The following is a 14178-nucleotide window of genomic DNA, read 5'->3' as shown; positions in this document are numbered from 1 at the left end:
TTCCCCCTGGTTTTATTTCCGCGCTCACTGGGGGTTTTTACGACGCGGAATTTGGGGTTTAAATGAGAGCCGTTCAGCGCCGACCTGTTGTCCACCGGGTTTCTGCCCCACAGCCCCTGAGCCCCGCTCCTGACGCCGGTCACGGGACCCGACCCCCTTCACACACCCGGAGCGGAACCGGAGCAGATTCTCAGGCACTGGTTTCCAACCCACGTCCAGAAGAAAGGATAAAGTTTCTCCGTGAATTTATTCCCAGTGAAGGTGTGGAGATGGGACTTGGTGTCCACGTCGTAAAATGAAACTCTCCCGGACTCGTAACTGAGATAAACTCCCACCCTCCCAGGGATGGGACGGGCGGGGAGACGGGATGGAGGAGAGGTGCCTACGTTAACATCGTTACAATCTCGCCTGATGCTCCAGACTCCAGTCTCTGGGGTCAGGACGCCCGCACCCTTCCTGTCTACAGACTCTGCGGCGACTCCTAGACTACAGCCCTGATTTGACCCGATCCCCACCTCCCAGTAATATCTCCCCGATGTGAATCCTTCCGATCCCAGGACGCACGTATTTTGAATAAACCTCTTCCCGGTGTCAGGGAGATTTCGCCAGCCACCGTCAAAGTGCATGCTCTTGCGATCATCAGACACTTGGAGCTGCCGATGCGCAGTTTCCACATCCAGGGCGACGGAGACTGGTGGGAGAAGCAGAGAATCAGAGAGTCCCCGGGGGTCGGGGGGGAGACTCGGCCTCGGGCACAAACGGTCGGGCAACTGAAAGATTGCGCGGTGTTCTAACGTCGAGTGGAGAAGAAAGCCCTTTTCCGACGTGGTGGAGTTGTATTTGTGCAGAGGTGAGAGAAGACGATGGAGACAGCGAGATGTGGTGACGCCCTCAGAGCAACAGAGCCCGGTTCTTGGTTCTTTGTTCCTCCAAAATATTCCAAACGGAATTTATACTGGAGGTGGCGGGGTATGGACTTAAGCAAGAAGGGCTTCTTGGAGAAGAACAGCTGCCTTAAATTTAGTTGCGTCTGGTTGAGTAACTACAGTAGGGTGAAGACTATTCCATGCTTTAATTGTGCGAGGGAAGAATGAATTGGTATACTCATCTGTCTTGGTAGCTGGTATCTCAAATTGAAGAAAGCCAATGGAATGTTGGCCTTCATAACAAGGGGAGTTAAGTATAGGAGCAAAGAGGTCCTCCTGCAGTTGTACAGGGCCATCATGAGACTGCACCTGGAATACTGTGTGCAGTTTTGGTCTCCAAATTTGAGGAAGGATATTCTTGCTATTGAGGGCGTGCAGCGTAGGTTTACTAGGTTAATTCCCGGAATGGCGAGACTGTCCAATGTTGAAAGACTGGAGCGGCTAGGCTTGTATACACTGGACTTTAAAGGATGAGAGGGGATCGTATCGAAACATATAAGATTATTAAGGGGTTGGACACGTTAGAGGCAGGAAACATGTTCCCAATGTTGGGGGGGGGGGGGGGGTCCAGAAACAGGGGCCACAGTTTCAGAATAAAGGGTAGGCCATTTAGAACGGAGATGAGGAAAAACTTTTTCAGTCATAGAGTTGTAAATCTGTGGAATTCTCTGCCTCAGAAGGCAGTGGAGGCCAATTCTCTGAATGCATTCAAGAGAGAGCTAGATAGAGCTCTTAAGGATAGTGGAGTCAGGGGTTATGGGGAGAAGGCAGGAACGGGGTACTGATTGAGAATGATCAGTCATGATCACATTGAATGATGGTGCTGGCTCAAAGGGCCGAAAGGCCTACTCCTGCACCTATTGTCTATTGAATCGAATGCCCTCGTCTACTCCAGACAGGTTTGGGTTTGGTGTAGATGTGGTAATCTATGTCGAGCCGACCATAAAACATTTTGTAAAAACAGGTCAAACAATGGGCTTTACATCTGTCTTGGAGAGTGTTCCACCCCAATTAATTTAGAAGTTCGGTAACACTCGCTTCTCTCTCATAGGTATTTGTAACAAAACGAGCTGCCTCTACCTTTGGACACGTTGGATGGAAGAAATGTTTTTATTTGTGTTTGGGTCCCGTGCTATTCACTTTGTTCCCTTTATCATGCATCTGTTCACCAGTGCTGCTCGATTGTAATCGTGTATTGTCTTTCTGCCGACTGGTTGGCACACAACATAGGCTTTTCATTGTACCTCGGTGAGCCCGGTGATGGGGGACAATGAGCCGTGTTCGGATGAAGAGGAGGGAACTGAGTGGGATAGAAAGACGAGGAGGAGCAGTTTCGGGATTGCGGGAAGGAGAATCGGGGATGGGAATGATGGACTGCGTTGACTACAAATTGGCATCAAGAACTCCACCAACATCAAACCAGCATTCAGATAGAGCGGATGTGGAGTGGATGTTTACCTAGCAGGACAGTCTGGGATTAGAGCCGAAAACTTCGGAATAAAAGGACAAACTTTTCTAATGTCTTCAGTCACAGGGTGGCGAATCTGTGGAATTCATGGAAGCAAAAAGCTGTGGAGGCCAAATCGATGGATATTTTTAAGACATCTACCTGTCTAACTTTCTTGAACGTTGGGATAGTCCCTGCCCCAACTACCTCCTCTGGCAACCCATTCCATACACCCACCAATCTTTGTTAGGACTCAATAGACAATAGGTGCAGGAGTAGGCCATTCTGCCCTTCAAGCCAGCCATTGAATGTGATCATGGCTGATCATTCTCAATCAGTACCCCGTTCCTGCCTTCTCCCCATACCCCCTGACTCTGCCATCCTTAAGAGCTCTATCTAGCTCTCTATTGAATGCATTCAGAGAATTGGCCTCCACTGCCAATGAGGCAGAGAATTCCACAGATTTACAACTGTACGACTGAAAATGTTTTTCCTCATCTCCGTTCTAAATGGCCCACCCCTTATTCTTAAACTGTGGCCCCTGGTTCTGGACTCCCCCAACATTGGGAACATGTTTCCTGCCGCTAATGTGTCCAACCCCTTAATAATCTTAAACGTTTCGATAAGATTCCCTCTCATCGTTCTAAATTCTAGTGTATACAAGCCTAGCCGCTCCAGTCTTTAAACATAGGACAGTCCCGCCATTCCGGGATTTAACCTAGTAAACCTAAGCTGCACGCCCTCAATAGCAAGAATATCCTTCCTCAAATATGGATACTGCACACAGTACTCCAGGTGCGGTCTCACTAGGGTCCTGTACAACTGCAGAAGGACCTTTTGCTCCTATATTCAACTCCCCTTGTTATGAAGGCCAACATTCCATTGGCTTTCTTCACTGCCTGCTGTACCTGCATGCTTCCTTTCAGTGACTGATGCACTAGGACACCCAGATATCATTGTACATCCCCTTTTCCTAACTCAGATTCCTATTAAGTCCTTACTCCCTCATCTTAACCCGATGTCCTCTGGTCGCCGATTCACTCACTTTGTTTGTTGTTAAACAGGTTTCAAAAATTCTGCTGTCAACGCTGCCGCAATCTCTTCGCTTGCCACGCCCAATATCCTGGAATATGTTGCAACAGACATGGCGAAATACCACTTGGGCATCTTACAACTCAGTGGTATGAATATTAATCTCAATAACTTCAAGTAACCCTTGCGTAGGAAGGAACTGCAGATGCTGGTTAATCCGAAGATAGACAGAAAGTGTTGGATTAACTCAACGGGACAGGCGGCCTCTCTGGATAGAAGAAATGGGTGAGTATTCGGTTCTAGACCCTTCTTCAGACTGAAGTCAGGGGAGAGGGAGAGGCAGCTGCCCAAGTGAAATAGGAAGTGCTGTTCCTCCAAACCCTCACTCTGACAGTGGAGGAGGCCCAGGACAGAAAGGTCAGAGTGGGAATGGGAGGGGGAGCTAAAGTGTTTAGCAACCGGGAGGTCAGGTAGGCAGAGGCGGACTGAAGAAGGGTCTCGACCCGAAACGTAAGATATTCCTTCTGTCCCGTGATGCTGCCTGTCCCGCTGAGTTACTCCAGCATTGTGTGTATATCTTCAGTTTAAAGCAGCATCTGTAATTCCTTCCTCCACATCAGTTCAGGTATTGAACCTTTGTTACCACCGTACTCTATCCGTACTCTATTGCCTCGTCAGTCTAGGATAATCTCTCTCAGTGCAGTTGCGACATTTTCTATCATCAGTGGCACAGTTCTTTAACATCCCTCCCTATCACATCGGAAACACCTGGATCCTGATTCTTTGAGCTATCTGTCCTTCGCCTCTTATCAACCACATCTTTGCAATGCCTTCAACATCAGAGATCCCTTTAGTAATCGTGACCATACATTCACCCGCTTCACTGCATTGAAATCAGTAGCTTTTAGCACATCAACCCCATTGTGTTCATGAAACCGGCCTTGCGTGTCTGTACTTTCAAATGCATTTGATCCACTCTCCACATTGTCCTCAATCTCCCCCTTGCTGACCTACAAGGTTCCTTGGCGAGTAGGGCTGAAGACAATTCGAAAGTGTGTTATACATACGTTGAATCAAGAGGGTATCAATGGAGAGAGAGTAACAGCTGTTGGACAAAGGAAGTAATTCGTGTCTGAAGTGCCTCACCAGTCCGGTATTAAAGGTATCACAAAATGCTGGAGTAACTCAGCGGGTCAGGCAGCATCTCTGGAGAGTAGGAATGGGTGACGTTTCGGGTCGAGACCCTTCTTCAGACTAATGATTCCTTTCCCCTGCAACCGCAGGAGATGCAACACCTGTCCCTTTACCTCCCCCCTCAACTCCATCCAAGGACCCAAACAGTTTTTCCAGGTGAGACAGAGGTTCACCTGCACCTCCTCCAATCTCATCTATTGTATCCGCTGCTCTAGATGTCAACTTCTTTAGATCGGCGAAACCAAACGCAGGCTCGGCAATCGTTTCGCTCAACACCTTCGCTCAGTCCGCCATAACCAACCTGATCTCCCGGTGGCTGAGCACTTCAACACCCCCTCCCACTCCCAGTCTGACCTTTCTGTCATGGGCCTCCTCCAGTGCCATAGTGAGGCCCACCGGAAATTGGAGGAACAGCACCTCATATTTCGCATGGGCAGCTTGCAGCCCAGCGGTATGAACATTGACTTCTCCAACTTTAGACAGTTCCTCTGTCCCTCTCTTCCCCTCCCCCTTCCCAGTTCTCCCTCTAACTTCCTGTCTCCACCTTTATCCTTCCTTTGTCCCCCCCCCCCTGACATCAGTCTGAAGAAGGGTCTTGACCCGAAACGTCACCCATTCCTTCTCTCCTGAGATGCTGCCTGACCCGCTGAGTTACTCCTGCATTTTGTGAATAAATACCTTTGATTCCGGTAGTAAATAGACCCTTTGCATATCACTGATACTTCAATATCTCCAATGGGCTTTTTTTTTAAGGTTTTACCTCTTGTAATGCCATCGGGCACTTCCGTGAACACCGTGTTCAACAAAAATGGGTGATCAAACTTTTCAACGGCCAGGGCACCCTCTGCTACTGACAGCGTCAGGACTTCATCACTCACCCTGCATTAATTAAACAACTAGTTAGAAGACCAACGTCCAACGTTTCCTGAGTTATATTCCAAAAACAACACAGCGAGCCTCACCTCCTCTTCCGAAGAGTTTCCTCCTGAAATACATAACAACAGAAAGACCAATTAATTTCCGCATCGTGACAGCAGGAAGTTCAGCCAAATTGTTACAATTTGCCAACAGATCCCGGCTTCCACTGCTGGTGTAGCTTCTCGACCCAGAACATCTACCAACCAATACCCCCACCTCTTTGTATTCACTGGAGTTTAGAAGAATGAGAGGGGATCTAAAAGAAACATGTAAATTATAAAAGGACTGGACAAGCTAGATGCAGGAAACTTTTTCCCAATGTTGGGTGAGTCCAGAACCAGGGGCCACAGTCTCAGAATAAAGGGGAGGCCATTTAATACTGAGGTGAGAAGAAACTTTTTCACCCAGAGAGTTGTGAATTTGTGGAATTCTCTGCTTTTGCGGTTGCAGCTCCTAGACTATGGAACAGCATCCCTCTCCCCATCAGAACTGCCCCCCTCCATCGACTCCTTTAAGTCCAGGCTCAAAACCTATTTCTACTCCCTAGCGTTTGAGGACCTCTGAGGGGGCGCTGTGAACTGTTTATGTATGTGCTGCTATCTTTGTGTGCCATTGTATGTTCGTTTCTTAGTACCTCAACAATGTGGGTTGTTTTTAAATGTGCTGTACAAATAAAATTGAATTGACTTGACTTGACTTGACCGAGGGCAGTGGAAGCCAAATCACTGGATGGATTTAAGAGAGAGTTTGATAGAGCTCTGGGGGCTAGTGGAATCAAGGGATATGGGGACAATAGACAATAGGTGCAGGAGTAGGCCATTCAGCCCTTCGAGCCAGCACCGCCATTCAATGCGATCATGGCTCACCCCTCACTCCGCTATCCTTAAGAGCTCTATCCAGCTCTCTCTTGAAAGCATCCAACGAACCGGCCTCCACTGCCTTCTGAGGCAGAGAATTCCACACCTTCACCATTCTCTGACTGAAAAAGTTCTTCCTCATCTCCGTTCTAAATGGCCTACCCCTTATTCTTAACCTGTGGCCCCTTGTTCTCGACTCCCCCAACATTGGGAACATGTTTCCTGCCTCTAATGTGTCCAATCTCCTAATTATCTTATATGTTTCAATAAGATCCCCCCTCATCCTTCTAAATTCCAGGCACAGAGGAGGCTGAGGGTGGGTAATGACTGGATCAAGGGAACATTGAAAATATGGTTAGAAGTACGAAAGAAATTAAAACTGTCGAATTCCATTTGTACGGCCACTAAAATAGCGATAAACCCAGATTTTTTACCATCTACTATGGACTCAGGGTATAACAATTGGTCAAACAAGGGGTTAATATATATCGCACAAGTGTTTAATGGACAGATCACGAAGTCATTCGAACAACGTGCACAGGAATTTAATCTACCAGCTCATGACTTTTTATAAATTCCTACAACTACGACATTACCTTCAGAAACATAACGAATGGGAGAATATTTGTAAAAAAACATCCAAACTAGAGTAACTGTTAATGTCATTTTCAGAGGAAGAGACAAAGAAAGGAGTTATATCGAAAATTTATAAAATAATACAACATGAATCAAATGATAACAATATGGATGTCAAAGAAAAATGGGAGTTGGAAACAAATATTATAATAACAGATGAAAGATGGGAGGAATCATTCAAAGGAGGACATAAATTAACCAACAGTCCAACATGGAGGGAATTTGATTGGAAGGTGAAAATGCGGTATTTTAACACTCCATCTATAACATCAAAATATAGTAACACATCTGAGCTATGTTGGAGGGACTGTGGGATGGTGGGGGTCTTCACACATATATTTTGGGATTGCCCAAAGCTCTTGGAGTTCTGGAAGAGTGTTCAAAAGGAGATTGAACAGATGTTGGCCATTAATTTCACTTTAGATCCTGCATTCTGTGTACCGGCTATACTCCCTGACAATATGAAAGATGGAGAGTTAATTTATCTACTGAGAATTCTGCTTTTGATAGCAAAAAAAATGATAACAGTTTTCTGGTAGAAGCCACAACCCCCCAGCATAACGCAATGGAGAGACAGGGTAAAAAATGTATTTGTCATGGAGAAAATCACAGCAAAAATACAGTTGAAAACAGACAAGTTTGTTAAAAGATGGCCACCATTAATGCAGGCGATGCTAGAACTCTAGTCACCTTTCACTTTTATTTTTATTTTTATTTTTTTAATTTAAAAAAAACAAAAACTTATGCGTATTTATTTTTACTTATATTACACCTGTTCATCGCTGGGTTAATACCACAGTCTGAAGAAGGGTCTCGACCCGAAACGTCACCCATTCCTTCTCTCCCGAGATGCTGCCTGACCTGCTGAGTTACTCCAGCATTTTGTGAATAAATACCTTCGATTTGTACCAGCATCTGCAGTTATTTTTTTATACCACAGTTACAGTAGTCAATTCATAGGTGGAACGCGAGATAAGGTATATGATGAGTGATACCCTTGATGAGGGGGGATCTTATTGAAACATATAAGATAATTAGGGGATTGGACACATTAGAGGCAGGAAACATGTTCCCATTGTTGGGGGAGTCCAGAACAAGGGGCCACAATTTAAGAATAAGGGGTAGGCCATTTAGAACTGAAATGAGGAAAAACTTTTTCAGTCAGAGTTGTGAATCTGTGGAATTCTCTGCCTCAGAAGGCAGTGGAGGCCAATTCTCTGAATGCATTCAAGAGAGAGCTGGATAGAGCTCTTAAGGATAGCGGAGTCAGGGGGTATGGGGAGAAGGCAGGAACGGGGTACTGATTGAGAGTGATCAGCCATGATCGCATTGAATGGCGGTGCTGGCTCGAAGGGCTGAATGGCCTCCTCCTGCACCTATTGTCTATTGTCTATTGTTTAGGTATTTGTGAATTATTATTACCAATGAGGAAGTAGTTATTAACCATGTTCGTAACAGATATGAACAGAAGAGAATATACGTGAAAACAGGTGTAACCGAATATGTATCTCCTTCATGTTCTATGTATTCAGTACTATGTGTGTTGAATAAATTTAAAAATTGAGTTAAAAAAAAGGAAAGATGGTGAATTTAATGGAAGGGGAGGGTTAGATGTCAACAGGAGAGAACGTGCTGGGAGCTAAACAGAAAGGTTTAGGAGATCATCGGATGGAGCAGGGGGTATAAACGTGATGGCGGGGCCTAGGGGTGAAAAGAAATATGGAGGGTTGTGGGGAACAGGGAAGACTTGAAGGGGATTAGATTGACCTATAATAGGACAATTCAGTGTACACGAGTCTGAAGAAGGATCGCGACCCGAAACGTCATCACTTCCTTCTATCCAGAGATGCTGCCTGTCCCGCTGAGTTACTCCAGCATTTTGTGTCTCTTCAGGGTACAGGCTTTTGGCGTGTTTGCTATTTAGAATATGAGGTATTTTACTTCCCTACAACTATTCTAATTTGTTTCATTGGGTTGTTTAAATTAATACTGACTAGCTAATTAATTTATTCCATCGTAGGGGAGGTGCATTCCCAATCTCGTTGTACCCCTGTACAATGACAATAAAGATATATTGTATTGTATTGTATTGTATGTGATTTGTTTAAATTTGTTGCTGAATTTATTTCAAAAGTCGCCCACTCTTTTTTGATGTTGGAAAATAACTGCAGATGCCGGTACAAATCGAAGGTATCACAAAATGCTGGAGTAACTTAGCAGGTCTGAAGAAGGGTCTCGACCCGAAACTTACTCTAAACCAAACTGAAAATGTAACCCCATACCTTCAGAAACATCAAACTGTCCGTTAGGTTCAGCTGATCCTGTAGCTTCAAGCATTTCTCTGGCATAGAGTTTATCTCCTCTTGAATCGCTCGGAGATTCTTTTCCATTGGATTTAGAACGCTGTTCTCTTCTTCCAGAAGATCCTTGAGAAAGAGGAGCTCTTTCTCATTGAGAATCTGGCGCAGTTCAGCAAATACCGATGTGATGTAGGTCACCAGGTTCTGATACTGTTCCTGTCAAATGAAAGGTGAAGGTCAATATTATCGAGCCTGGAATCTAAGACAATAGCACAAGATCAGAGAAGGGAAACTGGAAACCTTACCTGGACTCCAGAAATCTTCTCTTTCTGTTGCTGCTCCATTTCCTCCATCGCTGATTTATTTTTTGTGAGAGTTTCCAAAGATGTTTTAATCTTCTCCTGGGATTGAGGTTCAAATTCAGTGAGTAAAACAATTAGACCAGACAGAACCAATGGACTGCAGACACGGAACTGTACATGAACGTTTACAAAAAGACACAGACTGCTGAGGAACTTGGCAGGTCAGGAAGCCTATCGGTGGAGAGCCGTAGGCGACATTTTGGGTCGGAATCTTTCTTTGGACTGATTGGAGTAGGTGGGAAAGATGGGCCAGGAATACATCTGCCAGGTGATAGGTGGATACAAGTGAAGGGGGGGGGGGGGGGGGAGGGGTAGGGGTTTGGCAGCAGGTTGGTCAAAGGCCATACATGAAAAGACAAAAATAAGGGAAGTAAGGAAACAAGAGGTGCGAATTGTAAAGCCAGAGGAAAGAATATAGATGGGGAGGGGTTGGGGATGGGAAGGAGGAAATGGTTGCACTGCCAGGTGTGGCATCTACATACTAAAACCCTCGTTTGTTTGTTTGTTTGTTCCTGAACTACAGCCAAAGCGGAACACGATAGCGCGACAATTTTAGGCCCATCTTACTCAACGTCGTCCCTTTGGTGCTAATGGAAGAAGTTTCATTGAAATCGGTGTTATATTTTAAAAGTTATTCACATTTTAAAGTTTAAATCTATCTCCGAGGGAGGGAGGGCGGGAGGGAGAAGGATGGAGGATAAGGGGGATGCAGTGGGGGAGGGGAAGGGGAGGGAAAGGGGGGAGGGGAAGGGGGAGGGGAAGGGGGAGGGGAAGGGGGACGGGGGTGGGAGGAGGGGGTGTGTAGGGGAGGGGGGATGCGAGGTGGGGGAGGGGGGAGGGAAGGAGGGAGGGAGGGGGGAGAGGAGTGGGGGAAGGGGGCGAGGGATGGAGGAGAGGGTGCTGCACCAATGCAGGAGAGGTTTGGGCCCAGTAACGGTCTAGTAAGGCAAGGCAAGGCAAGTTTATTTATATCACACATTTCATACAGCAATGGCAATTCAAAGTGAGCATAAAAATACAGAACAAGAAAAAGTAGGAAAATACAAATAATAAGAGTAATAAGATAAATAAAAGTTATAAGTAAGATTAATAGAGGAATGTTTAATAGAGTAATAGTTGGGAATTAAAGTGTTGTGGGTGGTGTGGGAGTGTTATGTATGTATGTAGTTTGGTTACCTACAAACTGTAAATGTTAATGTTTATGCTGAAGGAATTACACGAGAAATTCCGAGCTTCACAAGCGGAATTTGAGGCGCTATTCCTTTAATTTGCAATTAAGCAAACCACAAGCCCAGGGCAGTAAAGTCAGTGTAGGAATGCAAAGGAGAGTTGAACTGGTTTGCAACCGGTAGATCCATCGGGGCTTGGCCGGGGTACTCGCGGAAACGGTGGCTCAATCTACCCTCTCGCCTCGCCGGTGTAATGGAGGCCTCGCCGGGAACACGGGATGCAGTGGATGAGGGTCACAGGTGGTGCACGAAAACCCCTCTCTCTCTCTCTCTCTCACTGTCAGGGGTCCCTTGATGGGTGTAAGACAGACAGAAAGCAAAGAGTGGGGATAAATGGGTCCCTTTCATTAATGACTTAGACGAAGGGATTAAAAGTACCATTAGCAAATTTGCAGATGATACAAATTTGGGTGGCAGTGTGAACTGTGAGGAAGATGCTATGAGGTTGCAGGGTGACTTGGACAGGTTGTGTGAGTGGGCGGATGCATGGCAGATGCAGTTTAATGTCAATAATTGTGAGGTTATCCACTTTGGTGGTTAGAATAGGAAGGCAGAGTATTATCTGAATGGTGTCAAGTTAGGAACAGGGGACGTACAACGAGGTCTGGGTGTCCTAGTGCATCAGTCACTGAAAGGAAGCAAGCAGGTACAGCAGGCAGTAAAGAAGGCCAATGGAATGTTGGCCTTCATAACAAGAGGAGTTGAGTATAGGAGCAAAGAGGTCCTTCTGCATTTGTGCAGGGCCCTAGTGAGACCGCACCTGGAGTACTGTGTGCAGTTTTGGTCTCCAAATTTGAGGAAGGATATTCTTGCTATTGAGGGCGTGCAGCGTAGGTTTACTAGGTTAATTCCCGGAATGGCGGGACTATCATATGTTGAAAGACTGGAGCGACTAGGCTTGTATACACTGGAATTTAGAAGGATGAGAGGAGATGTTATCGAAACGTATAAGATTATTAAGGGGTTAGACACATTAGAGGCAGGAAACATGTTCCCAATGTTGGGGGAGTCCAGAACAAGGGGCCACAGTTTAAGAATAAGGGGTAGGCCATTTAGAACTGAAATGAGGAAAAACTTTTTCAGTCAGAGAGTTGTGAATCTGTGGAATTCTCTGCCTCAGAAGGCAGTGGAGGCCAATTCTCTGAATGCATTCAAGAGAGAGCTGGATAGAGCTCTTAAGGATAGCGGAGTCAGGGGGGATGGGGAGAAGGCAGGAACGGGGTACTGATTGAGAATGATCAGCCATGATCACATTGAATGGCGGTGCTGGCTCGAAGGGCCGAATGGCCTCCTCCTGCACTTATTGTCTATTGCAAGGGAGAAGGTATAGCCACAGGTGTCTCATGTCTTACTGTAGGTGGGGCGGGTACATGGGGAAGGGGTGGTTCGTGTGGGAAACTGAGTGCAAAACAGCAGTCGCCGAGGGTGCGGTCTCTGCGAAAGGCGGAAATGGAAAATCACCAGATGCTCTTTGTTTTTTTTACCTTGAAGATTTCCACTGCTTCTTTAATCGGCATGAAGAGGTGCTCTCTGTGTTCCCGCGCGTCTCGGCAGATCAGGCAGATTAGTTGTTTGTCTGTTTCGCAAAACAGCTTCAGTTCTTCCTGGTGTTCCTCGCAGTGAAGTTTACTTTGCTTGCTTTCCGTTTTCGGGCTGAGTGTTCGAGCTTTCTCGGTGATACTCACCAGGGCCCGATTCATCCTGAGGCTGCGGTCTGCAAACTCCTCTCTACACTCCGGGCAGGAGTTTCTCCCCTCCCTGTCCCAACTCTGCGTGATGCAGGAGCGGCAGAAGTTGTGCCCGCACTCCAGTGACACCGGATGGGTGAACAAATCCAGGCAGATGGGACAAACCACGTCCTCGGTCCAACACTCGGACTGAGCCATCGAAGCCATTTTCAATTCACACAACGTCCTGGTTCACACCGAGCCCTGGAGTATCGCGAGTGTTCAAATGTGCGCTGGCAGCAAAGGCTGAACAATACTAATAAACAACACCAAGTCAAGTCAAGTTTATTTGTCACATACACATACAAGATGTGCAGTGACATGAAAGTGGCAACGCCTGCGGATTGTGCCATTTTTTTTTACAATTACGGCATAAAAATTAAAATTAATGCAGATTTTTAAAAATTCTTTGGAGATATAATAGTTAACAGTCCCGATGGCCTGTGGGAAGAAACTCCATCGCATCTGAAGAAGCCTGAAGAAGGGTCTCGACCCGAAACGTCACCCATTCCTTCTCTCCAGAGATCCTGCCTGACCCGTTGAGTTACTCCAGCATTTTGTGTCCACTAGCATCTCATAATTTATTCTTGGGATGTCAAGTGAACAATTACCACTGAGCAAGGAAATCACAAGTGGTCAAATTAATTTTGTGCATTCTCACATCAGAAGGATCACCAAGAACGGTTGGACTCAAAATCTAGAATCCCGGAGGTAATTAAACTATTTATGTAGCGTCTGCCTCGAGTCCGCCATCTTGCACCAAGTAAACCGTTCTTCGTCAAGAGAACAGACGGGACATTTTCCATTCAGCGTCCACGTTTGACACTTCCTCTCAAAACCTCTCTCATCTGCAGCCGAACGAGACCAACTTGAAATCTCCGGACACAGAGACAAAGCTGATGGTCTCCAGGGAGAAGCGATTGGGGAACTCAATCACGGATTCATTGGGGAGCTTAATCTCAAAGACGTCTCCCTTGAACGTGATGCTCATTTTGAACTTCTCGCCCTTGCTGAAGGGGAAGTCGTGCTCTCGTTGCTCGGAGTCCCAGCCGTCAGCACACTTGGAGTTGCAGACGATCACGGTCCCGTCGTCCCCATCGTGGAAGCGGGGCTGGAAGTGGAGGCCGATGTGGTCAGCGTCACTCCCCAGATTCACCGTAAACCTGTCGGCTTCCTCTGAAATCTTCCCTTTAATCTTCAAGGTATTTCCCACTTTCATTTCAACATTGCGGATTTCAAGCGCCATCGCCCGCTGTCCTTGTCCCAGCGCTTGTATCTGTATCTGTCCTTGTATCCGCGTTGAATGCCGAATCTCTCTCTATCTCCCCCACTCAAGTTGCACTAGCTTCTCGTTTTCACTCAACAAACAGCTAATAATGGCCTGTTTCCTTTATAATCGTTACGTTTTTGCATATCTTTCATTCATTGTTCTTTATCTCTTGGTTGGTGCAGCGTGTGGGCGGGGCCCAGGAGCGGTTGGAGCAGCGTGTGGGCGGGGCCCAGGAGCGGTGGGTGCAGCGTGTGGGCGGGGCCCAGGAGCGGTTGGTGCA

The 14178-nt window shown here is 46.4% G+C and overlaps 2 protein-coding genes across 2 annotated transcripts; both read right to left on the bottom strand.

The window, feature by feature from the left end:
• Positions 1–37: 37 nt before the first annotated feature.
• LOC144591675 (zinc-binding protein A33-like) lies at positions 38–12823 on the bottom strand. The gene is made up of 6 exons (XM_078395716.1): positions 12386–12823; positions 9616–9711; positions 9293–9526; positions 5562–5584; positions 5360–5478; positions 38–691 (listed from the first exon to the last, which is right to left on the bottom strand). The coding sequence occupies exons 1-6, from the start codon at positions 12794–12796 to the stop codon at positions 159–161; spliced, it is 1416 nt and encodes a 471-aa protein (XP_078251842.1). The 5' UTR covers positions 12797–12823; the 3' UTR covers positions 38–158.
• Positions 12824–13197: 374 nt separating this feature from the next.
• LOC144591676 (galectin-2-like) lies at positions 13198–13952 on the bottom strand. Its single transcript, XM_078395717.1, has one exon. The coding sequence runs from the start codon at positions 13872–13874 to the stop codon at positions 13473–13475; it is 402 nt and encodes a 133-aa protein (XP_078251843.1). The 5' UTR covers positions 13875–13952; the 3' UTR covers positions 13198–13472.
• Between the last annotated feature and the right edge of the window lie 226 nt (positions 13953–14178).

Source organism: Rhinoraja longicauda, unplaced genomic scaffold (assembly GCF_053455715.1).
Source record: "Rhinoraja longicauda isolate Sanriku21f unplaced genomic scaffold, sRhiLon1.1 Scf001428, whole genome shotgun sequence".
Classification (NCBI taxonomy): domain Eukaryota; kingdom Metazoa; phylum Chordata; class Chondrichthyes; order Rajiformes; family Arhynchobatidae; genus Rhinoraja; species Rhinoraja longicauda.
Note: the sequence above shows the minus strand (reverse complement) of the source record. Positions and strands in the feature narration are given on the sequence as shown.

Coding starts and splice junctions, on each gene's coding strand:
- LOC144591675 (XM_078395716.1), bottom strand. CDS start 12,796: ATGGCTTCGATGGCTCAGTCCGAGTGTTGGACCGAGGACGTGGTTTGT. Junction 9,712..12,385: donor AAGCAGTGGAAATCTTCAAG/GTAAAAAAAACA, acceptor CCTCAATCCCAG/GAGAAGATTAAAACATCTTT. Junction 9,527..9,615: donor AGAAGATTTCTGGAGTCCAG/GTAAGGTTTCCA, acceptor TTCATTTGACAG/GAACAGTATCAGAACCTGGT.
- LOC144591676 (XM_078395717.1), bottom strand. CDS start 13,874: ATGGCGCTTGAAATCCGCAATGTTGAAATGAAAGTGGGAAATACCTTG.